Source organism: Fulmarus glacialis, unplaced genomic scaffold, assembly GCF_000690835.1.
Source record: "Fulmarus glacialis isolate BGI_N327 unplaced genomic scaffold, ASM69083v1 scaffold13955, whole genome shotgun sequence".
Lineage (NCBI taxonomy): Eukaryota > Metazoa > Chordata > Aves > Procellariiformes > Procellariidae > Fulmarus > Fulmarus glacialis.
The window spans coordinates 58,938-78,274 of NW_009212430.1; the positions used below are offsets into that span (position 1 = coordinate 58,938).

Genomic DNA, 19,337 nt, shown 5'->3' on the forward strand with positions numbered 1-19,337 from the left:
TTTTCTACTCTTCCGTGGTACTGCCACTATTAACGGTCCATTAATAAACTTCAGTGGCCTGTAGATTGCAGCATTATGCCTTCACTAATGCTGTGATAGTGCACCCTGTAATAATGTCGCCCAGATGGCAAAAAAGTGCCTGATGACATGTGACCGCAACTTAAAAAATTTCCTGTAAATCAGATTATCTGATTTACGCTCACCAGTAGATGATCTTACAAAAGAACACTATGAAAGGTGCCTGGGAACAAGAGAACAGTAGAAGCAAGATTTCACCCTCCGCCTTTTTCAGATAATAAAGTATAAATGGCCAGGAACTAAAGTTATGGAAAAGGATGTAGCTGTGCCCAGTTATCAGCCGCTACTAGCTTGCAGGGGTAAAGATGCCAGGCTATCTGTGAATATCTGTCAGAGTTTGTCACAATATCTCTATCCAATCTCCCTCACTCACTAGAACAATTTCAGTCTTAGCCACATATTGAAATTAGACGTGCTTCAGGACAATCTCTCAAAATCCATCTCTGTAAAATCAATCTGCCATAGAAACGCTAAGACAAATTCATAATCTGAGTCCAAGACCAGAGGGAACTTTAAGTTGTATGCCATTAGGGTATTGTGTTTCTGGGTCATTTCAGGAATTGGTCTTACTCCATAAAAGCCCTCGCGATTTGGGACATAGAAATAGCCTCTTCCCAATGATAGATTGGGATAGTCAGCACCTATGCTGAAGTTTGCAGGTGGGAGTGCCCTCAGCATAAATTAAAAGGACTTCTCTGTAATGGTCAGCCACGCTGGGATTCAGAGAGGGCTACCAAGCAATGTGTATTGGATACTGTGTTTCCCCAGTACTGGAAAGCTGAAAGCAAGGGAAGAAAAATACACACTGGTTCGTAACTCTTACAGCACATGTCTAACACACCTTGCACGTGAAAATATTTAACCAGCTCTTCACATTCCTTTCCATCTCTTTCAGGTCGCTGCAGAACTGGCTGCCAAAAAGGAGATGGCTTTGCAGAAAAAAGCCCAAAAGGGGAAAAAAGAAAAAGAAGAAGGGAAGGAAAAAGTAAAAGGAAAAAAACCACAGAAAACTGGAAAGAAAGTAAGCCTTCCTGCAGTAAAAACAGTTAGTTTGTGAAAACAGAGCCAAAGTCCAGCTTATTCAGCCATGTGTGGGCAGAGGCTATTAATTTACATTAGACTGGTCACCAAGGCTTCAGGCTTGGGTTCAGAAGACAGAGGAACTGGCTGAGGCCAGTCCCTCTCAGCCTTTCAATCACCTCGATGATTCTGGCGAACTGAATTTCACCTCTCATATTTTAGGAATGGCCATTCGCACGGCCATGACTCAGCTCAGTGTGAAGAGCTGATGTAGACGCAGACTGCCAGAAACATAGATGAGGGGAAAAATACACTTTATGGCTTTGACATTGCTGCCAAGACAGCGTGCGTGCACTTTTCAAAGCACTGTTGCTTTTTTTTGTGCAGATGACAAAATGGTGCCCAGCTATCTAACCAAGCATTTCCACTTTTAGTGTTGGGTACAGAGAAGTTAGTTACTGCCACCCCTTCACACAAGAATAGGAAACGAGAATCTTAGTCCGAGTCAGATCAGAGCTTGCATGCGTTTCAAACTAATTTATCAATACAGTTCCCCATAGTCCAGCTGCATCTTTTGTCCTGCGAGGCAATATTTTGTAAGCCTGTAAATGGCAGTCATGCATTTTCAGTCCACATTCTTAGGGTATGAACTCTTCTTTGCTTCAAGTCACAGTGGACACCTCTTAACGTATGATATACTCCCTGAAGCCTTTGATATACTAAGGTCTGGTTTCACAGAAGGTATGCTTCCAAGTTATTTCAGGAACAACTTCACTGAGGAAAACACCTGTGAAACAGTGCAGTGACCAGAGGGCATCTTCAAAAGCAAGCTATGCAACAAAAATTGTAGGCTTTTGCTGAAGCAGCAGCTTTTGCTTCTCATTTACTTTATCGTATAAACAAAGTTGAAACAATGTATTTTTTTTTTTTTAATAAGGGTCATTAATCTCTCACCAAGTATGTGGAGGAGAAGGGTGAGTTTTCTGGGGCAAAGCTTACTCTTCACTGCAAGTTTTATACAAATTAATTTTAAGTCCTAACCCTAGAAAAACCATATAACAAAAAAGATGCTTTTCTTGGACAACATCCATTAATCTGGCCAAAGCTCTCACAACAGCTAGCTAGGAACCTAAACTACATGAACTTAGGAAGCATCAGTCTATCTAGTTGGGAGGTAGATATCCAAGTGTTAACTTGTAACTTAGGTAGTGTTTTCAACCAGCAAAGTTGCTGTTTGTGTCATACAAAACAACATTTGGGTTTTTTGGGGTGTTTTTTTCCCCTTTGTAAATGAAGATGCACACAGCAGGCTGAAAGAGCAGCATATATAAATGTGTTTTCCAAGCTCTTTAAGCCTGATCTTGCATTGCCAACTAGGAAGGGTAGTGGCTGCTCCTGTGCAAACAGGAAGTTTTTTAAGCTGCAGTCACATGTGTCATCAAGCAGTTGTTTGCCATCAGGGCAACACTATCACAGGGTGCACTATCACAGCATTAGTGAAGGCATGATGCTGCAAGCAGTGGAAGGTGATTACTGGTACCACCTCATTGTGTCTTGGTGGCAGAGCGGAGCCAACCTGGGGGAGCGACAGAGGAGAAAGTGTAACGCCTGCAGACCTAAGCCAAATAATACTGATACCATGTTGTTCGTTGTCAAGACTTCTGGTGACTTGTACTAGTGCCAGTTCAGCTCTGTGGGACAACTTCATGGTGTAACCCCTTAAATCAGCACATACACTGCAGAACTCAATGGGAAAGATCAGATAAAAGTACATGTACGACGGCAATGGCTTAGGAAAGCTTTCAAAATTAGAGACTTTAAAGGCCATTGTCATTCACAGAACCCTGTAGCATCTCAGACAGACCAGTTCCTTTGGGGAGCATTCACAAGCGTGTCCTCTTTGCCCTTGTCCTCGCTCCTTCCCAACTCAGCTGGCCCAGAACAAAAAACCCCCTCTGGTTTCACACAGGCAATGGAAAAGGCTGTTCCAGACGCTTCAGTCTAAGTCAAAGTGAGACATTAATGTTAAGGCACACTGAAAATGCCAAACCTAACCCAAACTTCTGAAACTGGATAGCAACTCGCTCATCTGCTTAAAAAACTGACTTTTACAGGATAAATTTGATTCCTTGTTGGTTTTGCACAATTCACTAGATAAGAACCAACGATACCAAAAATTAATCTCAATCCCCTCACAGCCTCTGCAAGGTTGTTTTGAAGTGGGGTGAAATACCAATATAGAGCTCTGGTGCTTTATAACTTGAGGTTGTTCTCATCTCTTCAGCCATCACAAGTCCTGTCAAGTAAAATTCTGAGCCATTACATCAGGTTCTCTATGGTTCATTGAGAAAGAACAAAGGGAAAGTTCTCTCCAAGGTTATAATACTGACAGGGGAAAAAAATAGTATCTAAGACCAGTTGAGAAGTATTTGAAAAAGTTCTAACAGCAGGACTCTTATTAAAATAAGTATAGGCTATAAGTCATAGTGATGCAGACAGAAAAAAGCCCTGCTCCTAACTTCAGTTCTTAAAGAAAACAAGATTTTGATCCCAGAAGGAAATTTAAATATTTCTGAAAAGCCTGATAGCAATCTTTAAAAAGGCGTATTTGATATCAAAGTAACTTTGTTTTCTTTTCTCTGTAAGGTGCTGATTTGATTTCCCATCGGGCACCTAAGGAAAAAAAAAAAACAACAAAACAAAACACAACACAACTTCAGCACCATATGATCCCTCTTTTTAATAGGAGAACACATGTTAGACCAGTCTGGACTGCTTCACCCAGCAACATGCTGCAACCTGTCTCGCTCACCAAACATGAGCAAGGCTGTGCATCCCTAGATTTCACCCAGTAATGTTTAACAGCGAGAAGCATTTTGTCCTTAGTGAAACCCATTAGCAAAATCTCCATAGCAAAAGTGCACAATGGCGTCGATTCAAATTTTTCCCTGCTGTTGAATGAGAATCACCTAGTGCGGGCTAGGCTTTGGAAAGCTTCAGAAATATATTCAAACTGTTATTTCCATATCTCTGCTGAGATTGAAACGTGTATTGTTGGTTCAAGGTGCCTTAGCACACTTAACACAGAACAAGCATGGAATCAATCAACTGAGCATAGGAAATGCATCAACTGACTTCAAAGGAAAAGAAGTTCTTTATATTACATTGACTCTTCCGCCGTTAATAGAGGCAAGAGGGAATACAGAACAGCATTCCGCAACCATCCTTTAGACACACAGTGGTTTTGATTAAAATCAATGAAACTGACACAGCGATATTATTTACACCAGTGTATGAAAACACTGAAGCTAGTAATTAAAATTATTTATTGGCTTATTTGTAACAATAAAAGAAACATTAATGTGTCCTATGCTATTAAGAGGCTAAAAATGAATAGCCCATTTTTAGGCTGTTCTGGGGTGGGGTTTGTTGTTTTTGTGTTTTGGTTTTTTTTGCTTTGTTTTAAATAGTTGGCAATTATCAGTATTTCCTCTTAGAAAATCACGATTTAATCATTTTCTATAAAATGTCATGGGACAATGTTAAAAGGAACGTATTCTGCCTATTGCAAAAGATCCAAGGATGAATCTCAAAACACCACACCCTGCAAAAATAAAGAATACGTTAGAGTAACTGGAAATTTGAGCTCTGGTTGTCAAGTCCTCAAACTCTTGCTTATACTTTACCCAAACGGTTCTTGATGTTTAGTCAAAACACTCCTGAATCTCTTTCAAATGCATCTATAGAGCTTAAGGTAGAAGTGATAAACGTATTTAGGTTTTGCATGTCCTTCTGGGCCCAAACTTCAATTACTGTAATAAGACTTTAATTAAAAACATATTTAATAATGCACATGACCTGGCCGCAACTGTATCTGCTGATAGCAGGTATGAAATGGAACCTAATTACAGCAGCATATTTAGGGGTTTTGTTTTGTTTCAGTTATTCCAGGAGCAGCACTTTATATCTTACTGACAACCAGTGGGTTACAGACAGCACATTGGTTAGCAAAGCCTGATAAAACTTGTGTTTTCTTGCATAACTCCACATTCACCTCCTCCCCAAACAGTGATCTTATTTCCTACTAATAACTATTACCATTTTGAAGACTTATGACTGATACGACATGAAGAAACTTTCATAATTTTCTGCCAAGTTTTTCTGTCAGAAATACTGGTTCAATGAAATTAAACTATTTCAGAAACATGTCAATGTCATTTACTTTAGACAGGAAAACGTCAAAATGTTTTGATAAAGTTGAAACAAAATATTTTGTTTTGCAAGATACACCAAGATCACTATTTTTCTTTCTGATTACAGATTAAAATGAGGTTTCAATAGTTTTGAGTTACCCACAAGCTGGGAATTCCTTTTTGGGGGGAGGGAGCAGCCCTACAATAAGAGTAACTTTAAAAACAGCAAGGTAATTTCATTTACATGTTGAAAGTCTGCTACCTATATTACATGTTCAAACAAGCCTAAGTTTAATTCTTCTAACCTTAGTAGGTCAACCGACAAACAGACACCCCCCTCTCTTCACTCAAGGGGATAAAACTTCCTTAGAGCCTGCTAGGAAGATTTTCATTGTTGAGACAACAGCATCTTATTCCTCAAATTAAAACACATCTTTAAAAATCCAATTAAAATTATGGCATTTTTTCATACTTGCAAAATTTCTACATATTAATATTCTGGTTTTTCTTCTCCCTGGCCCCCATCCCAATCTAGGAAGAAGACGAGGGCTGGAAAATGGCTCCCAGTAATTTCCTTTCAATAATGGAGGAAGGAAACAGTCAATACAAAGGTCAGTAGAAAAAGATAACAATTACAGCTGGAATGTTCTTCTAATTCAACTTAACCTGAATGTCATTCCTATAAGGTTAAACAGTGCAGCTGCCCGAACTATGGAACATTATAGAAATGAGGACATTAGATAAAAATGGTATGTAGGAAGGGAGTCTCTCAGTACCTCAAGCCTTCTTAGGAGTCTCAAAATCATCAAGGTAATCATACAGGAAGGTACATTTCTGTATGAGTGAAAGCGGCCAAACTAGAACCAAAGTGCTTTGATGTACATGCAGGAGCTTTCTTGGATTTTCTGAGGGCAACAAAAATGACATCTGAATAGCAAATAATTCAAAAGCACTATACTATAGACCAGGCTTCAGCATCAATGTCTTCATGTTCCTGTAACTCTTGATCCTGTCTTCCTCTCATTCATTGAAAGCGTCCATGGATTCATTCACCTACAGAGTCTACAGCTAATCAAATTATTTTTTATTACATGTTTTAATAGGAGGATCATCTTTTCAAGCAAGGGCATGAGAAACGCTGCTGGACTATGAATATACTTGCTTCATTCAAAGTCTGTGCAACTTAAACAACTCAAAATAATAGCTAGGAGACTGGCTGGTTTTTCACTTTGAGAAAGCATTCAAAAGTAGGGTTTTTCAAATTTAAAAAATGGTTTTCACAAAAGGACATCTATTTCTTTTCCATATCTCTTCTATCCTCTCCTCTACACTTGATGCCTTTGTCTATCTCTTAAACACTCGTCTTCAGTGTGCGCCCTAGATACACAAATGAGTTAGCAACGACTTGTGCTGGGCCTGGAAGTGAGCACAGAAGTCATGCACTTGTCTAAAATGGAAAGAAGCGCCTGCCCCGTGAACTATAAGTGAACAGCACAAGAGGACTCCAAAGGTCAGACAAGTCAAACTGAAGTCCTTGGTTGCAAAAGTGTGCCTGATCAAAGCTTTCAGGGTTATTTTTACTATATTTCGTGCAGATTCTATTCTCAAACAATTATTAAAAATTTCTTTTCTGCTCCCCACTCTGCAGAGTTAGTGGCTTGCTAAAATTCCTCATATGAAAAATCTCCATTATCCCCTCCTGTTGACAAATTACTGGCATCAAGTTTTCTGCCTGATTTGTGTTGGCCAGAGAGAAAGAAGCGTACAACTTACGTGCTAAATATACATCAGTACAGTTTTGCCTGACCTTTGACTTCTAACAATTAGGATTTTCTTAAACGTTATAAATCATAAGGCAATTTTATGTCCAAAGAGGAGTTCGTCCCAGACTGTACTCTTGAATGCTACATCAAAACACCACTGAAGTCAGCAGGAGTTTTAGATAAGGAACAAATTCACCTATGCTTCTTTCCTTAACTGGCCAAGAACATTACCTGTGCTTTTCTGCGCACTCAGGATGAAATGGCACTTTGCAACCCAAAACCAGCAATAGCAAGACCAGTGTTTCCCATCCAGCAGGTCCCAAGAGCAACAAAGGAGCAGTGTAGAGGCCCTATCCGTTGTGAAGTAGCAAAAAGAGGGCAGGAGGGTTTTGCATTGCTACATAGGCTTGGCCATATGCTCACCCAGCACTCTGCTAATGAGCAGGTGATGTAGTAGCTATGCTTTACAGTGCTCCCACAGTGTTTCTTGGATCCCCTGATGAGGCAAAAGCAGTCCAACAGGCTTCAATACAATGCTGAGCTGCAAATTCACCATCTCCTTGTATTTGTGCAAATAACTCTCCTCCAGGTTGTAGAAAACATGTTTGGCTGTGACCTCAACACAGGGGCTTTAAACAGTGCTTCCCAACATAGCAGTGGACACCAGCCTTCGGAATAAAAACACCACAGAAGGTTAATAGGAATAAGTTTAATAGGAATAGAGACTCCCAGATTTCATAACTATCTCAAGTAATGACAAGTCAGGGGGGTTATGAGAGGGTGGGGGACACGTTTGTCACCCACACTGTATCTGAACACTAGTACTGCCATTCCAAACAAGATACCTGCTTAGAGCTCTGCAAGCATATAACGTTTTGGGATTACTCATGCTAACTTTTTGCATGAAGATGAGCGCTGAATTGGGGGTGTTGTGTTCCTGTATATCTCACAAGGCCTCCCAAAGGCAACTCAGCAGCCTGTTGACTGTCTGTGGAGCTTCTGTTCCTATTCAGGCACCTGAATTGGATGCCTAAAGCCCGTCAGCGTGAGTACCTCCATCTCCCCATTATGTACTGGCAGCACTTGCAGGTACACTGCAATAATACGCTCAGGTAGGTCAGGGATGGGCAGCATCCTTTTGTGGTAGATAAAGACTCCAGCCTGGCATTCAGAGTTAAACACCGGTGCTCATCTCCAGCCCATCCCGCCAGAGCTGACAGCTACTCCCCTCGCTCTAAAGGCACATAAGAAAGAACCATTTTCTGCAAAGAGCACAACCAGAAATCCTCAGAGTGGAAAGAGCTCTCTTGCAAGCTTCAAAGAATAGCTGCAGTTCTGTCTGATGCACAGTAAGAGTCTATAGCTGTGCAGTTAAACTTCAGGTGGTGGGTTTTTTTTTTTTCCCCTCTTAGTGAACCAAGTATGGTGTCTATTCGACACCATATTTATTTTTAGTAAACAGCTGTTAATTCCTCTGTGCAGCACAGTCCCCTGCCTCATTCACAAGCACTTAGTGCTTTTTATTGCAGGACACTCTTTATCACAATACTGCCTGGTGGTTGTTCAGAATAATTTTACTTTAAAGCTGGCGATGGATAGGGTTCCTTTTTTCGAGGCCTCCAGAATCAAATCTAAAACAACTTCTGACGAGAACAGTGTAAGCAGTTTCTTGTAATTTTAATTTTAGCCTGCTTTCATTTCAGTAGCAGCATTGTTTAGAAAAAGAGTTTTGAGTTTGGTCTTTCTACACTGGGAACTTTTTTCTAGTCTTACGTAGAAATAGCTCAGTTACTATCACAGTTTGCACAGAAGTTCAAATTTATTAGTGCATAAATCTTGAAAACATCATTGAAGTAAGGGAGCTTGATTAAGAAAGGTTTTTATCAGATGTCTACAACAGAATCATTTAAAGACCCTTATGAGTGTGTCTAAAGTTTACCTGAATGATAGCTGACCAAACAACAAACATTTTTGTTTTGTCACACACACACACATCCCCACCTCAACACTGGCAATTAAGAAAGCCTTCCCATTCCCTGAAACTGGTTGCTTTGTTCTTAGGTTACTTAAATATTTAAAAAGACGTAGATCAGTTTTCACAGAGATCTAAGCATTTCAGTTACAGATTTTTCCACCCTATTTTCCCCCCCGCCTCTACCAAGCTAGAACTACTGCCTAAACTTCACTGGAATTCATGAAGACTTTTATTCTTCTAGAACCGTATCTGGCAGTTTTGCTAGTTGCTGACTACCTTTGCCGAGCCCTGTCTAGAAGACTTATTTTATATACTGTTTTTGGAAACAACCAGTTTTTGTGACATCCACTTTTACATTGGAATAGCAAGAGTTTGTGTAGAGCAAATGAAAGCAGTCTGAATCATTACCTCTGTCTACCTGGGGTTTATCTGTGCTGTGAGGCACCAATGAGCTATTTCCCCCCGTTATACAGATGCCCAGCTGATATTGGACTTGCTCGGTGTTGCAGAGGATATTTGAGTTCAACCCAAATACCCCAATGGCCCGAACTTTAAAGGTGTGGTGATACTGTGTATTTTTAACCAGGTATCAAAAGATTCAAATCCTCTTGCCAGGAGATTGAAAGTAGTCATTTTAAGAAAAGCCTCAGGCTTCAGATAAATATATTTCAATTATTAGTCACAAGCTGTTCGCTGAAATTCAGGGATATTGGAATTACCTACTAGTCTGCAGAGTGAAAACTAATACTGCTGGGATGGTGATGTTAGCAGTCGTGTTAGTGGACTGGGCTGTCTTTTGAGTTCTGAGCTAGAGAGGTATGCGTAGAAAATAATCCAAAAATAAGCATGCACTATTTTAGAAGAGGTGATATAAATTGCACTGCATACACACACGCGCAAGAATAGCTCCCGTAGCTGGATGACCCTGTCTGTAACAAAATACCAGGCTCTCTTGACCAGCCAGTGAAAACACAACATCCTTAGCCTCCTGACCTTACTTTAAAAATAACTTTGAAACATTTTGTTGATCTATAAAAGAACAACATAGCATCTAACACCTATGAGTTATTCATCTCTCTTCTAAAATTAGGGACTTCTAACCTGGTGGCTAATATAGCACTTGAAAAACTCATTGCCAGATAATATCAAAGGCAGCTGCCTAAGCTGTGGGGGACTATCACTGGTTTGCCTGCAGTGGATATTAACCACTAATCAATTTACAAAATGACAATAAACAATTATGAAAAAAACAGAATAAAAATCTATGGATCCCTGTATGAAAAATAAATATCTAAAACCTAGTACTCCTGTGAAAACATAGCACTTGCAACCTGTTGACCCAGTCAGGAAAGCGTTTTAAAATTCGCATAACTCCCATGTAACATCCCCTTTCCCTAAGGCTGAAATTCCAGGCTGGCAACCCTGAAGGAGTACCTTTTAACTAGGGCAAATCAGCTTTCCCTCTTGAAATGTTATGTGACATCTGTCATGCTATCTGATGACCCGCAAATAATTTAAAGAAATTAGCATCTATACCTTTGAGTTTCTTTCCTCATTACCAAAAAATCCACTGTCTTTCTCTGTCTCTACCATTTTCAGTTATGAAATTAAGACTACTCACCTGCAAAAACTATTGCCTATGTGTAAAGCCACAAATACTCGGCATATAATGCGACTCTGAAAATTCGTAGGGGATGGAAATAGCAGCCAATATTATATTAACTGGACTAAAACTTGAACGATCTCCTATGGGTGCTGTGAAAACCTTCCTGAATTTATAGCGCCTTAGAAATGGCAGCAGGTCCAGGAAAGAGTACCCTGTACAAAACAGATTCATAAAGGAGCTCATGTCTTAAAGTGGAAATCTGGAAATTGAATTAGCACATACTGCTGAAGATTAGCTGTCATTCATAAAGATACTATCAGGGCTTAAAATGCAAGGAAATGAAAGGTATTAATTGTCTTCCTTTAAATTAGCTCAAAAAATGTAGGAAGAGGAGAGGTGTTTCCATTAGCAAAAGGTACCTTTTGCTAATAACAGAGAATTCAGATATGCACCGAGCTTGCCAGACTTCACTTAGTTTTCTTTCTAAAGAGCAAATTGCAGTTTGCCTCGACAAAAATAAAGAGCTGCACCTCAGGATCATTAGCTATGTTACCATAAACAGGTTGGGTTTTTTTGATCATCAGTTTGCACAAGCTTGCTTTCTTCCCAGAGTTTGGTCTCCTTATTACTTACCCTTTGCACAATGCTAAGAAATAAAGGTGCTGTGTCAGGTGGGCCTTGTCTCTTTCTGGAAAAGACTTCAACTGCCTCTCAATTACTGCATCAAGCTTAAAACTCCCCAGACAGGGTTAAAACCCTGTGTGCCCCTACGTCACTTGTAGGTTGGATGCAGGTTATTGTTCAGACTCACTGTCCCCTCACACTCCCATTTCCATGTTCTCCATGCAGGCTTTTATGCGTATTCCAGTGCTCCTGGCCCATATTTCAGCCTCACATGAATTACTACAAAGGCTAACTCGCAAGGTCGCAGCAGCTTTAATTTAGTATTAGATAACTGAGCAGGAGAGAACAAGGAAAACTTCCCGGTTTAAATTAAACACCTTCCTTTGGTCCCCAAGCCTGCGTTATGCCAGCCAAGAGACATGCATAGAGAGCACGCTCCTCAGGACAGGAGTCATCTTTGTGACTTCTTCATGGTAAAGATTTAAGCACAATGCTGTTAAGCAGAGAGAAAAAGAATGCCAACATCGGGCACGATATAGTTCGGCCGATACTGTACTACCTGCTCTTGAAGATGAACAACACTCCAGGCATTCAGCTTTACAACCAGAAAATGACAACCTCCATATCCCATTATCCTCCTGAAATCTGATACCAATTTACAGCCCAAGGCAAAAAAAAAAAGTTCACCTCAAGATTTACAGATCCTAACACAACAGGGCTCTGAACTTGGTAAGGGTCCCTAGAGTCTGTTACTTTCATACAGCTAATAATTTAATAAAAGCTGCCTACAACTATCTATTTTTTGCCTCCAGAAGCAGTTGGAAAAGCCAACGGCTTCTGTAACTTTTTCCCCCTTTTTTCTTTCTTTTGGATAACAGCCGTATGGCAGAACAGAGATGAGGGATGGGATTTTCTCCAGGATCATGACCCAGAGCTGATCAAAGAAGAGAAACGGGAAGAAGTGGAGGAAGAGATCAGAGTGCAGGTGTGCTTACAATAGTAAGAGGACACTAATAACGTGCGTTGCCTGTGTCTATTTCTCTACAGCTGTAAGAACTGGCCCTGGCATAGACCTTACCTCCTTCCAGAGTCCCTACTATCTGTTCTTTGCTTTAACACTTGTTTAGCTGAACATTTGTCAGAGGTGTGGTGGCAGAACAGAAGACTTAAAGCTTCAACTGTGTTTGTCTGGATAGGTTGATGAATTGATGCAACAGAAACTGGAGAATCTCAAACTGGCTGTGGATGGAGAGAAGAGTGACAAACAGAAAAAAGGAAGAAAAAGTGAAAAGGTAAGAGCAGCAAGTTGGGAGAATTCAGGGTAAATATCAGTTCTCTGCCCAGATACAGTGGTATTCAGTGCAAGCCCTAGTCTCACAGATACCAGTATCAAAACATCTACTCTAAACATATACCGAATCTTAAGTCAGAAGCATTTAAAAATCTATTTGCTCTGCCTTTTTTTAGGGCCTTTTCCTTTAGCTGTTATTATTCCTTAACCTTTATAAATATTGCTTAAGACAAGTTGAACTATTCCAGAGATAAATCATTACTAGATAGATCAGGTTTTCAAGAGGGATACACACCCTCTTGAAATCCTCTGATCCAGTCAAACAGGAAAATCCAAGCAGTCCCTCTCTTTGATGTGACAGGTTCAGATTACTACAGTCTTCCAAGGAAGGCATGGATCTGGGTGGCAGTAACTTTTCCAGCTGCTGGCTGTTTTCCTTCTAGATGAGGACTGGTTAATGCATTTCAAAACTGTACACCAAAAAAAATTAACTTTGAATGTCTTGGTGTAACCTTTCATTTATCTGTAACAGCACACAGATCATATGCAGCCAGGTACACATTGTTTAACCATGTTACTACTTACTGTTGAAGGGTTTGGGAACTCACAATCAAGCCAAGTTTGCTTAAGCTTATAAAGTAGGTTAAAGACATACGTTATTTTAATGTGTGTTACCCACTGAAACTCAGCACACATCATGTTCACATCTAGTTTCACAGCATTACCATATGCAGAATTCCACAGCTCGCGGTTCCCCAGATTCCTTACCCAAGCATTTAAACTATAGATCATGTCAGTGCAAAATAACTCAAAGCTTACAGACCCTACCATTCAATCAGCAGATCCACTTAAAATCCTCAGGGCAAATAGCCAGCCCTAATCTCATGTTGTATTTCATTTCTCTAATCCCTTTAGCATGCAAATACTTGCTGTTGCAGTACTTCTACTCAAATTATCTTTAAAAATGCTCTTTCACCTGACAAAGGTGCAGGGGCAATTTAATAATGCAAGACTGGCGCGGCTCTGAAAACTGATACCAATTGGATTGCTAAATCTGTTTCAAAAATAGGGAGGCTTAAGATATACAGACAAAGTATTACAACAATCTTCCCAAAGTTGTCATGGGCAGATGCATTTAGATCAGCTGGTCAAAACTGCTTCAAAATGTCACACTGGAATTCTAAAGCTTTACATTAGGGTTTGTTTTTTGGGGTTTTTTTCCTTTCAGTTAATGTTGAATGGTTTTGGGTAGAGAGAGGTTATTTAACTTTTGTTTTTCCAAGTTGTGCCAGTAGCCTGAGAGAACGAGGGGAGGGGGAAGAAGGGAAAGAAGTTCTAATTAAATAATACAAGTTCCCTAAAGATTTTGTCTGGAAAAAAAAAACAGTTCTATTTTAAGGGTGGGGAATGGAAGGAGGTATGCAGTTTTTAATCAAAACACATCTTCCCTGTGCAAAACTATTTGAAATGTCCAATCAGCATTGGCAAAGGCTTTTTCTAATTTGTATTTCCATAAATATCTCAGCCCATAAACCAACACTTCACAATCAAACTTCAGATCTGCTTTATGAAAATCTGGCCTATAAAACAAAGATAATAGGAGCTGGAAAGTTTTGGAAGCAGCTTACTAATTTGTTATTTAGCAAGAATCCTCTAGTTCTTCAAGGCATGTGTTACCACATCCTAGGTCCTATACGTCTCCCCCCCCAACTACGCGATGTGAAACAGTGGGTTTGGATTCTCATTGTAGCCATGAACACGTCTGGAGCACGATGTAAAACTTCTTTTGTTTTCCTCCCAAAAGAGATATTCTGCAAAGAAAAGCATTCTCAGGAGGATTCAACATTCTTCAGAGAATACAGATCTTTTTCTGCACTCTGTCAGTGGGGAATGGGCAGCAAGGGTAATTTCTTTAAGTGAACTCTTATGAGTGGAGTTTTCTGTCAGGGGCAGTTACCCCAAATTCACAATGCCACATTTAGCCATTCCCTCTGTTGTAAGGAAGGATTTCTTCTACTTTCTTTGCAGTAAGACATCACAGTAAAACTAGGGCTTTTTTGTTGTCAGGGAACAGTCACTATCCAGGGGTGTACAGGGTAGATGTCCTCTGCCTCTTCAAGCACACCTTAGGATAATTAGTTTATAACTTTAAAAAAGTCTGTTAACTCCATATTAAAAAAAAATCCGACTGACCCACAGGAGATAATTTGAGTTTGAAATCCTGTTCGGAAGTCCCTTTCGTGGGGGACGTTTTGGAATTAGACTCCAAAGGAAAAGCAGAAGCTCCCTCCCAGTCAGTGTTTCAGATGGCTCAAGTCCTAAATAAACAAAATTTAACACCTCCAGGCATATGTGTAGGCCACTCCTTTAATTCCATGCACAGTACTTTCTAGGCTGAACTTTATCACTGGCTCCCAAACCTTCAAATACTACTTAATACTAAAAGCTAACACTTAACCCTATCAAGAATTACTCTTACTGCCCCTGAGATAAAAGCCATTTGCCACCTTTATGAAAGAATCATTTTAGGTGGAAGGACAAATTGCTCTTCTCATTACAACTGGGTCTCCAGACCATTAGGTTGGTCTGGAAATACCTAAACTAATTAGATTGCACCTAGTATGCAACAAGCCACACGGCTATCATTTGAGGCACAGATTTCACATGCCTGTAACCGTGTTGGAAGCATCTCACCCTACAGACTGTCCCACTATTATTTGTCCTTTCAGTCCAGCATTGATAGGGTATAGAGCACAAGCGTCCTCGTTCAGAGACACACTGTGCTGGGCTCCGATTGCTCCAGATAGCTCCTGATCTGATCACTGTCACAGGAGAGGGGATGAGAATACAAGAGAAACAAAGGAATATTATGGTTCAGCTCTGCTGCCAATAGCATTTTTCTTCACTATGCACAGCGGCAGCTTGTCATCTGCCCAGCCATGTTTCAGCACGCTAGGATTGTAAGCGCCTGTGTAAAGGCAGGCTGAGGAAAGATTTGAAGGGAGATTGCTCCCAGTGAGGGATATGGCATTGATGTCTAGGAAGGCTGGCAAAGAAGTGTCAGAAGGTCCAAGTCCCCACCCAGCTGAGTTAGAGGAGCCTGTTATAGAGCACCTGAAGTGAAAGGGCTAGCATTATCTGAAGTAATTGATTTCTAAAAAGCTGGTGGCATCCTTGTGCCAACACAAACTTTTCTTAGTGAAGTGTTGTTCTTCTGAGTCCACCCCTTTCTGCTGACAACCCAAGCTTCTGATTTGGGCGGCTCAACACAACCCATCAGCTTTACAAGCGCTTCTTCTAGACGGATGCCATGTACCCAACCATGGTACCCAGAGGGTGTTTCTGTTGGGAATCTGCAAATACACCACTGCAGACCTAGCTTCTTGAAACTGGCTTTGCACCCAAAGTAAGTGCTGACAGATCAGCTCTGCAGTTACTGACCTGGATGTTACATTTGAGTGCTTATCAGAGTGCTTTTTATCAAGCCTATTGTGCTGCTTTTCCTGCTCTGCTCTCCTAAGGATTTGCTTCCGATCCAACTGCAGGTAGAGCAACCCATTGTAAGTGAACACACCCACACATACACAAAAGGCATAGCCAGAATTCAGAAAAAACAGACAGAGGAGCCATGGGAACCTAAGCATGTAAAAGTTGCTTCTGAAATAGGCCGTGTTAGCATCTCAGCCCAGCTTTTGATATCCCTTTTTGATGCAGCCGGACAGAAGCAAAGAAAACCACAAGAGGTTAACTATAGCAATGGCCACGACAAGAATATTGATATCAGTCTAAAAACTTGATCAGAGCAAGGCCATAGTGAATGAGGCCAGAAGACAGGCTGGATCAGAACTGAGGCAAGGCTAGGTGCGAGGACAGTGATTCACAATCCCTGTTGGATTTTCTGTAGCTGATGGAGATTAGCACCCAGAGCTTTCAGCCAGCTGTGGGGGCTGTAACCTCTTTGGATGCTGTAGCTAAATCCAACAGGAACCACAAATCAGAGCCCCTCATTTAGCAAGGGCTTAATAATCAGTGGGAACATCTTTGACCAAGGACTTTTTCAGTACAAGTATCAGAAGCTGCTCTCTATATCTTAGCATTGCCGGAAAAAGACTTCTCAATCCAGAGCAGACGCACACACAGTGCAAATCTGCACTTGCTCAGCCTCCTATCCAAGCATCACACATGATCTAAGGAATCCACTCAAACACTTCATAGGCTGCTGCTTATAGCTTGTCATTTCCCTTAAACCACAGGAGTACTTTCCTCTCATTACTTCTCCACATACTTGGTGGCAGTGGCTGTGGACAGCTGATGGCAGCAGGACTTGTATGATCACAGCCAAAGGGTGACACAGATCCTGCAGTTCCAATGTGGAACAGTTCCCTCAATGCGACATTTTGGCTATCCTCTCTCTTCCGGTGCCAGAGACTCTCTGCTCTGGAATCTGGTCCGAAGTCAGGTCTGTGTTTGCTCGTAGCAACCTCTGAGCTACTCAAAACATTTTCATGAGCCCACACAGTAAGAAAAGATACCACACTGTGCACGGAAGACGGTCTTCTGTCATCTGCCAACTAATAACTAATGCAGTTCACTACATGTGACTTATCAAAGCAGAAAATAACCGAGTAAATGGATGGCTACACAGACGCTAGACTGACATTTCAGAGATAGAAAAAAGATGATTTCCATTATAAATGATGAGCATGTTCACATTCATTAAACATTATCATTTTCTAAATAAAAGCGGTTCCCAATAAGACATTTTGGAGGAAAGCCATTGTCTACAATTCACATTTCCCCTTATCGCATCTCAGTGTTTGCCAGATTTCCCATAAATGCTGATGTTAATTAGGAAAACACATTTTTCCCCTGCATAGTTCATTTTTTGTTTGCTCTTGAGTTACTTTATTGGTGAAGCTGCCTTGAGGACAATACCAGTTGGCCAATAAATTCAACATATGCTTAGTGTCTTTACATAGGTAGAAATGAGCTTTTCTTCCCAGTCAGACCCCATGATATGTAATTTCTAGCTGGTTGGAAGAAAGGCTAAAGAGACAAAGCTGGAGGAACACCAGAAATAAACCGCTGACAGTCTCAATATTTCCTCAGTTGTTAAAACAGCATGGCATATGCTTTGTTCTCCCTATTCCTTTTCTTTAAAGCAAAACCCCACTGGCACATTCTAACGAGTATTTGCTGCCAAGCTTACTTATGTAAAGAAACCCGAGGTGTAGTTCTGCAGGTACAGAGTTGTTTGCATTATTCTAATCCAAAGCTTAAAACCATCACTTTTTCCCAGTAAGCTTATCCATATAGTTCTGGGTTTAATTTACATTTTCATCTAGATTATCTTTGTCACATTGTAAACAGTAACAGGGGATTGAACCATAGGTTATTTACATTGTGACTGTCCTTGAGAACTTACAATTGATATATTTCTGAACGCTGCTGATCCATTCTAGGAAAAAAACCCCATCATTTTCCAGATAACTGGATAGGATTTTTAACTCAACAATATAGCCTCTAGAGCTCTGTGGAAGTATTCACTATTAAAAAAAAACCTCAACTACTGTATTCCCAGGAGAGCGAACATAAACTTTTGGAAAGAATAAGCTGTCTTGATCAACTAAGCATTTAAGCACATGCTTAAATTTAAGCCATTGAAGAAATCCCATGGTGCACAAATGTCACTGTGTAAATAGTTCCACTGAAGTAATTCTAAAGTGCTTTGCAGAACTTCAGTATGGACACCAGTGGTGGGCACTAACATGGATTAATGATGCCCTCTCCACTACTAATTATCCCTAACCATGTTTATGGCTTGTGAGCTGTAATTAATGGAGGGGCTTGACATTACTGATTCACATCTTTCTTCTTTTTGTTTTCCATGAGTTTTTTGCAGCATGTAAAGAAACTAGTCGCACAAGTCAAAACCTTCCCATAGTGAAAGTGTGGTGAAAATATCAAGAGAAGAGCAGGTCATGTTTTTCTGACCTCTTCAAGCTTCTTCCCTGAGGCATTAGGAAAGAGAAGGCAGAAGGATGTCTAACGGTTAGGAGGCTAGCCAGAGACTCAGGAGGGTTGATTTCAGGTCCTGGTCCAGCTGTAAGCACCCTGTGTGACCCTCAGGGAAGCTGCTTATATATTTTACTGCAATGTAAAAAAAAAAAACAAAAAAAAACCATGAACAGTCACTAGAGCAGCTACTTAGACCCCACACCCTTTTCCTTCCTGCTTCCCTCTTGGGTAAGGGCTATACCCGTTCAACCACAGAGTCGTGCTCCAAAAAGGAAGGAGAGAAGAGTTTTTTCTTGGAGCAAATGACCCTGGGATTCTTTTGTATGCAACTTCTACTGGAAGGAGCGGGACTGATGGCTTTGAAGTATGATGCTCTGGGCACTCATTGGGGAGGTGGCAGATGCAGGTGAGGTACAGAGGCTCCCCGAGCAACTATATTCTGGAAGGAAGCAACAGCCACCAGGTTACTTCATGCAGAGTCCAGTTCAAGAGCACCTGCCGCAGGATCTGCATGACATTCGTAGGCTGGACCCAGCTCCTCAGCCCAGGGTGCTTCACCTCTCTCATGCCTTGGTGAGGCACTTATAAGTGGGAACATCTCCTGTGCTTTTATAAATGGGGACATGACTTCCTTCCCTCAGGGCATTCAAGGATATGATTTTTCCCTTTGGGTTCCTTCAATAACAAGGGCCACATTCAAACACTGAAACATTTGCTGTCTGACCCTCGCTTTGCTTCAGTACGTTAAAAATATATATATATATCTGTA

At 40.8% G+C, this 19,337-nt stretch overlaps 1 protein-coding gene across 1 annotated transcript in view; it reads left to right on the top strand.

Annotated features, from left to right (window-relative positions):
* IQCA1 (IQ motif containing with AAA domain 1) overlaps positions 1-19,337 on the top strand; it is a gene marked incomplete at its 3' end in the record, with an annotated part of 99,052 nt that overhangs the window by 48,187 nt on the left and 31,528 nt on the right. The window contains exons 8-10 of the mRNA XM_009577884.1: positions 5,827-5,902; positions 12,138-12,244; positions 12,456-12,551. Of these exons, the coding sequence (XP_009576179.1) occupies positions 5,827-5,902; positions 12,138-12,244; positions 12,456-12,551 (279 nt within the window). The remainder of the gene's footprint in view (positions 1-5,826; positions 5,903-12,137; positions 12,245-12,455; positions 12,552-19,337) is intronic.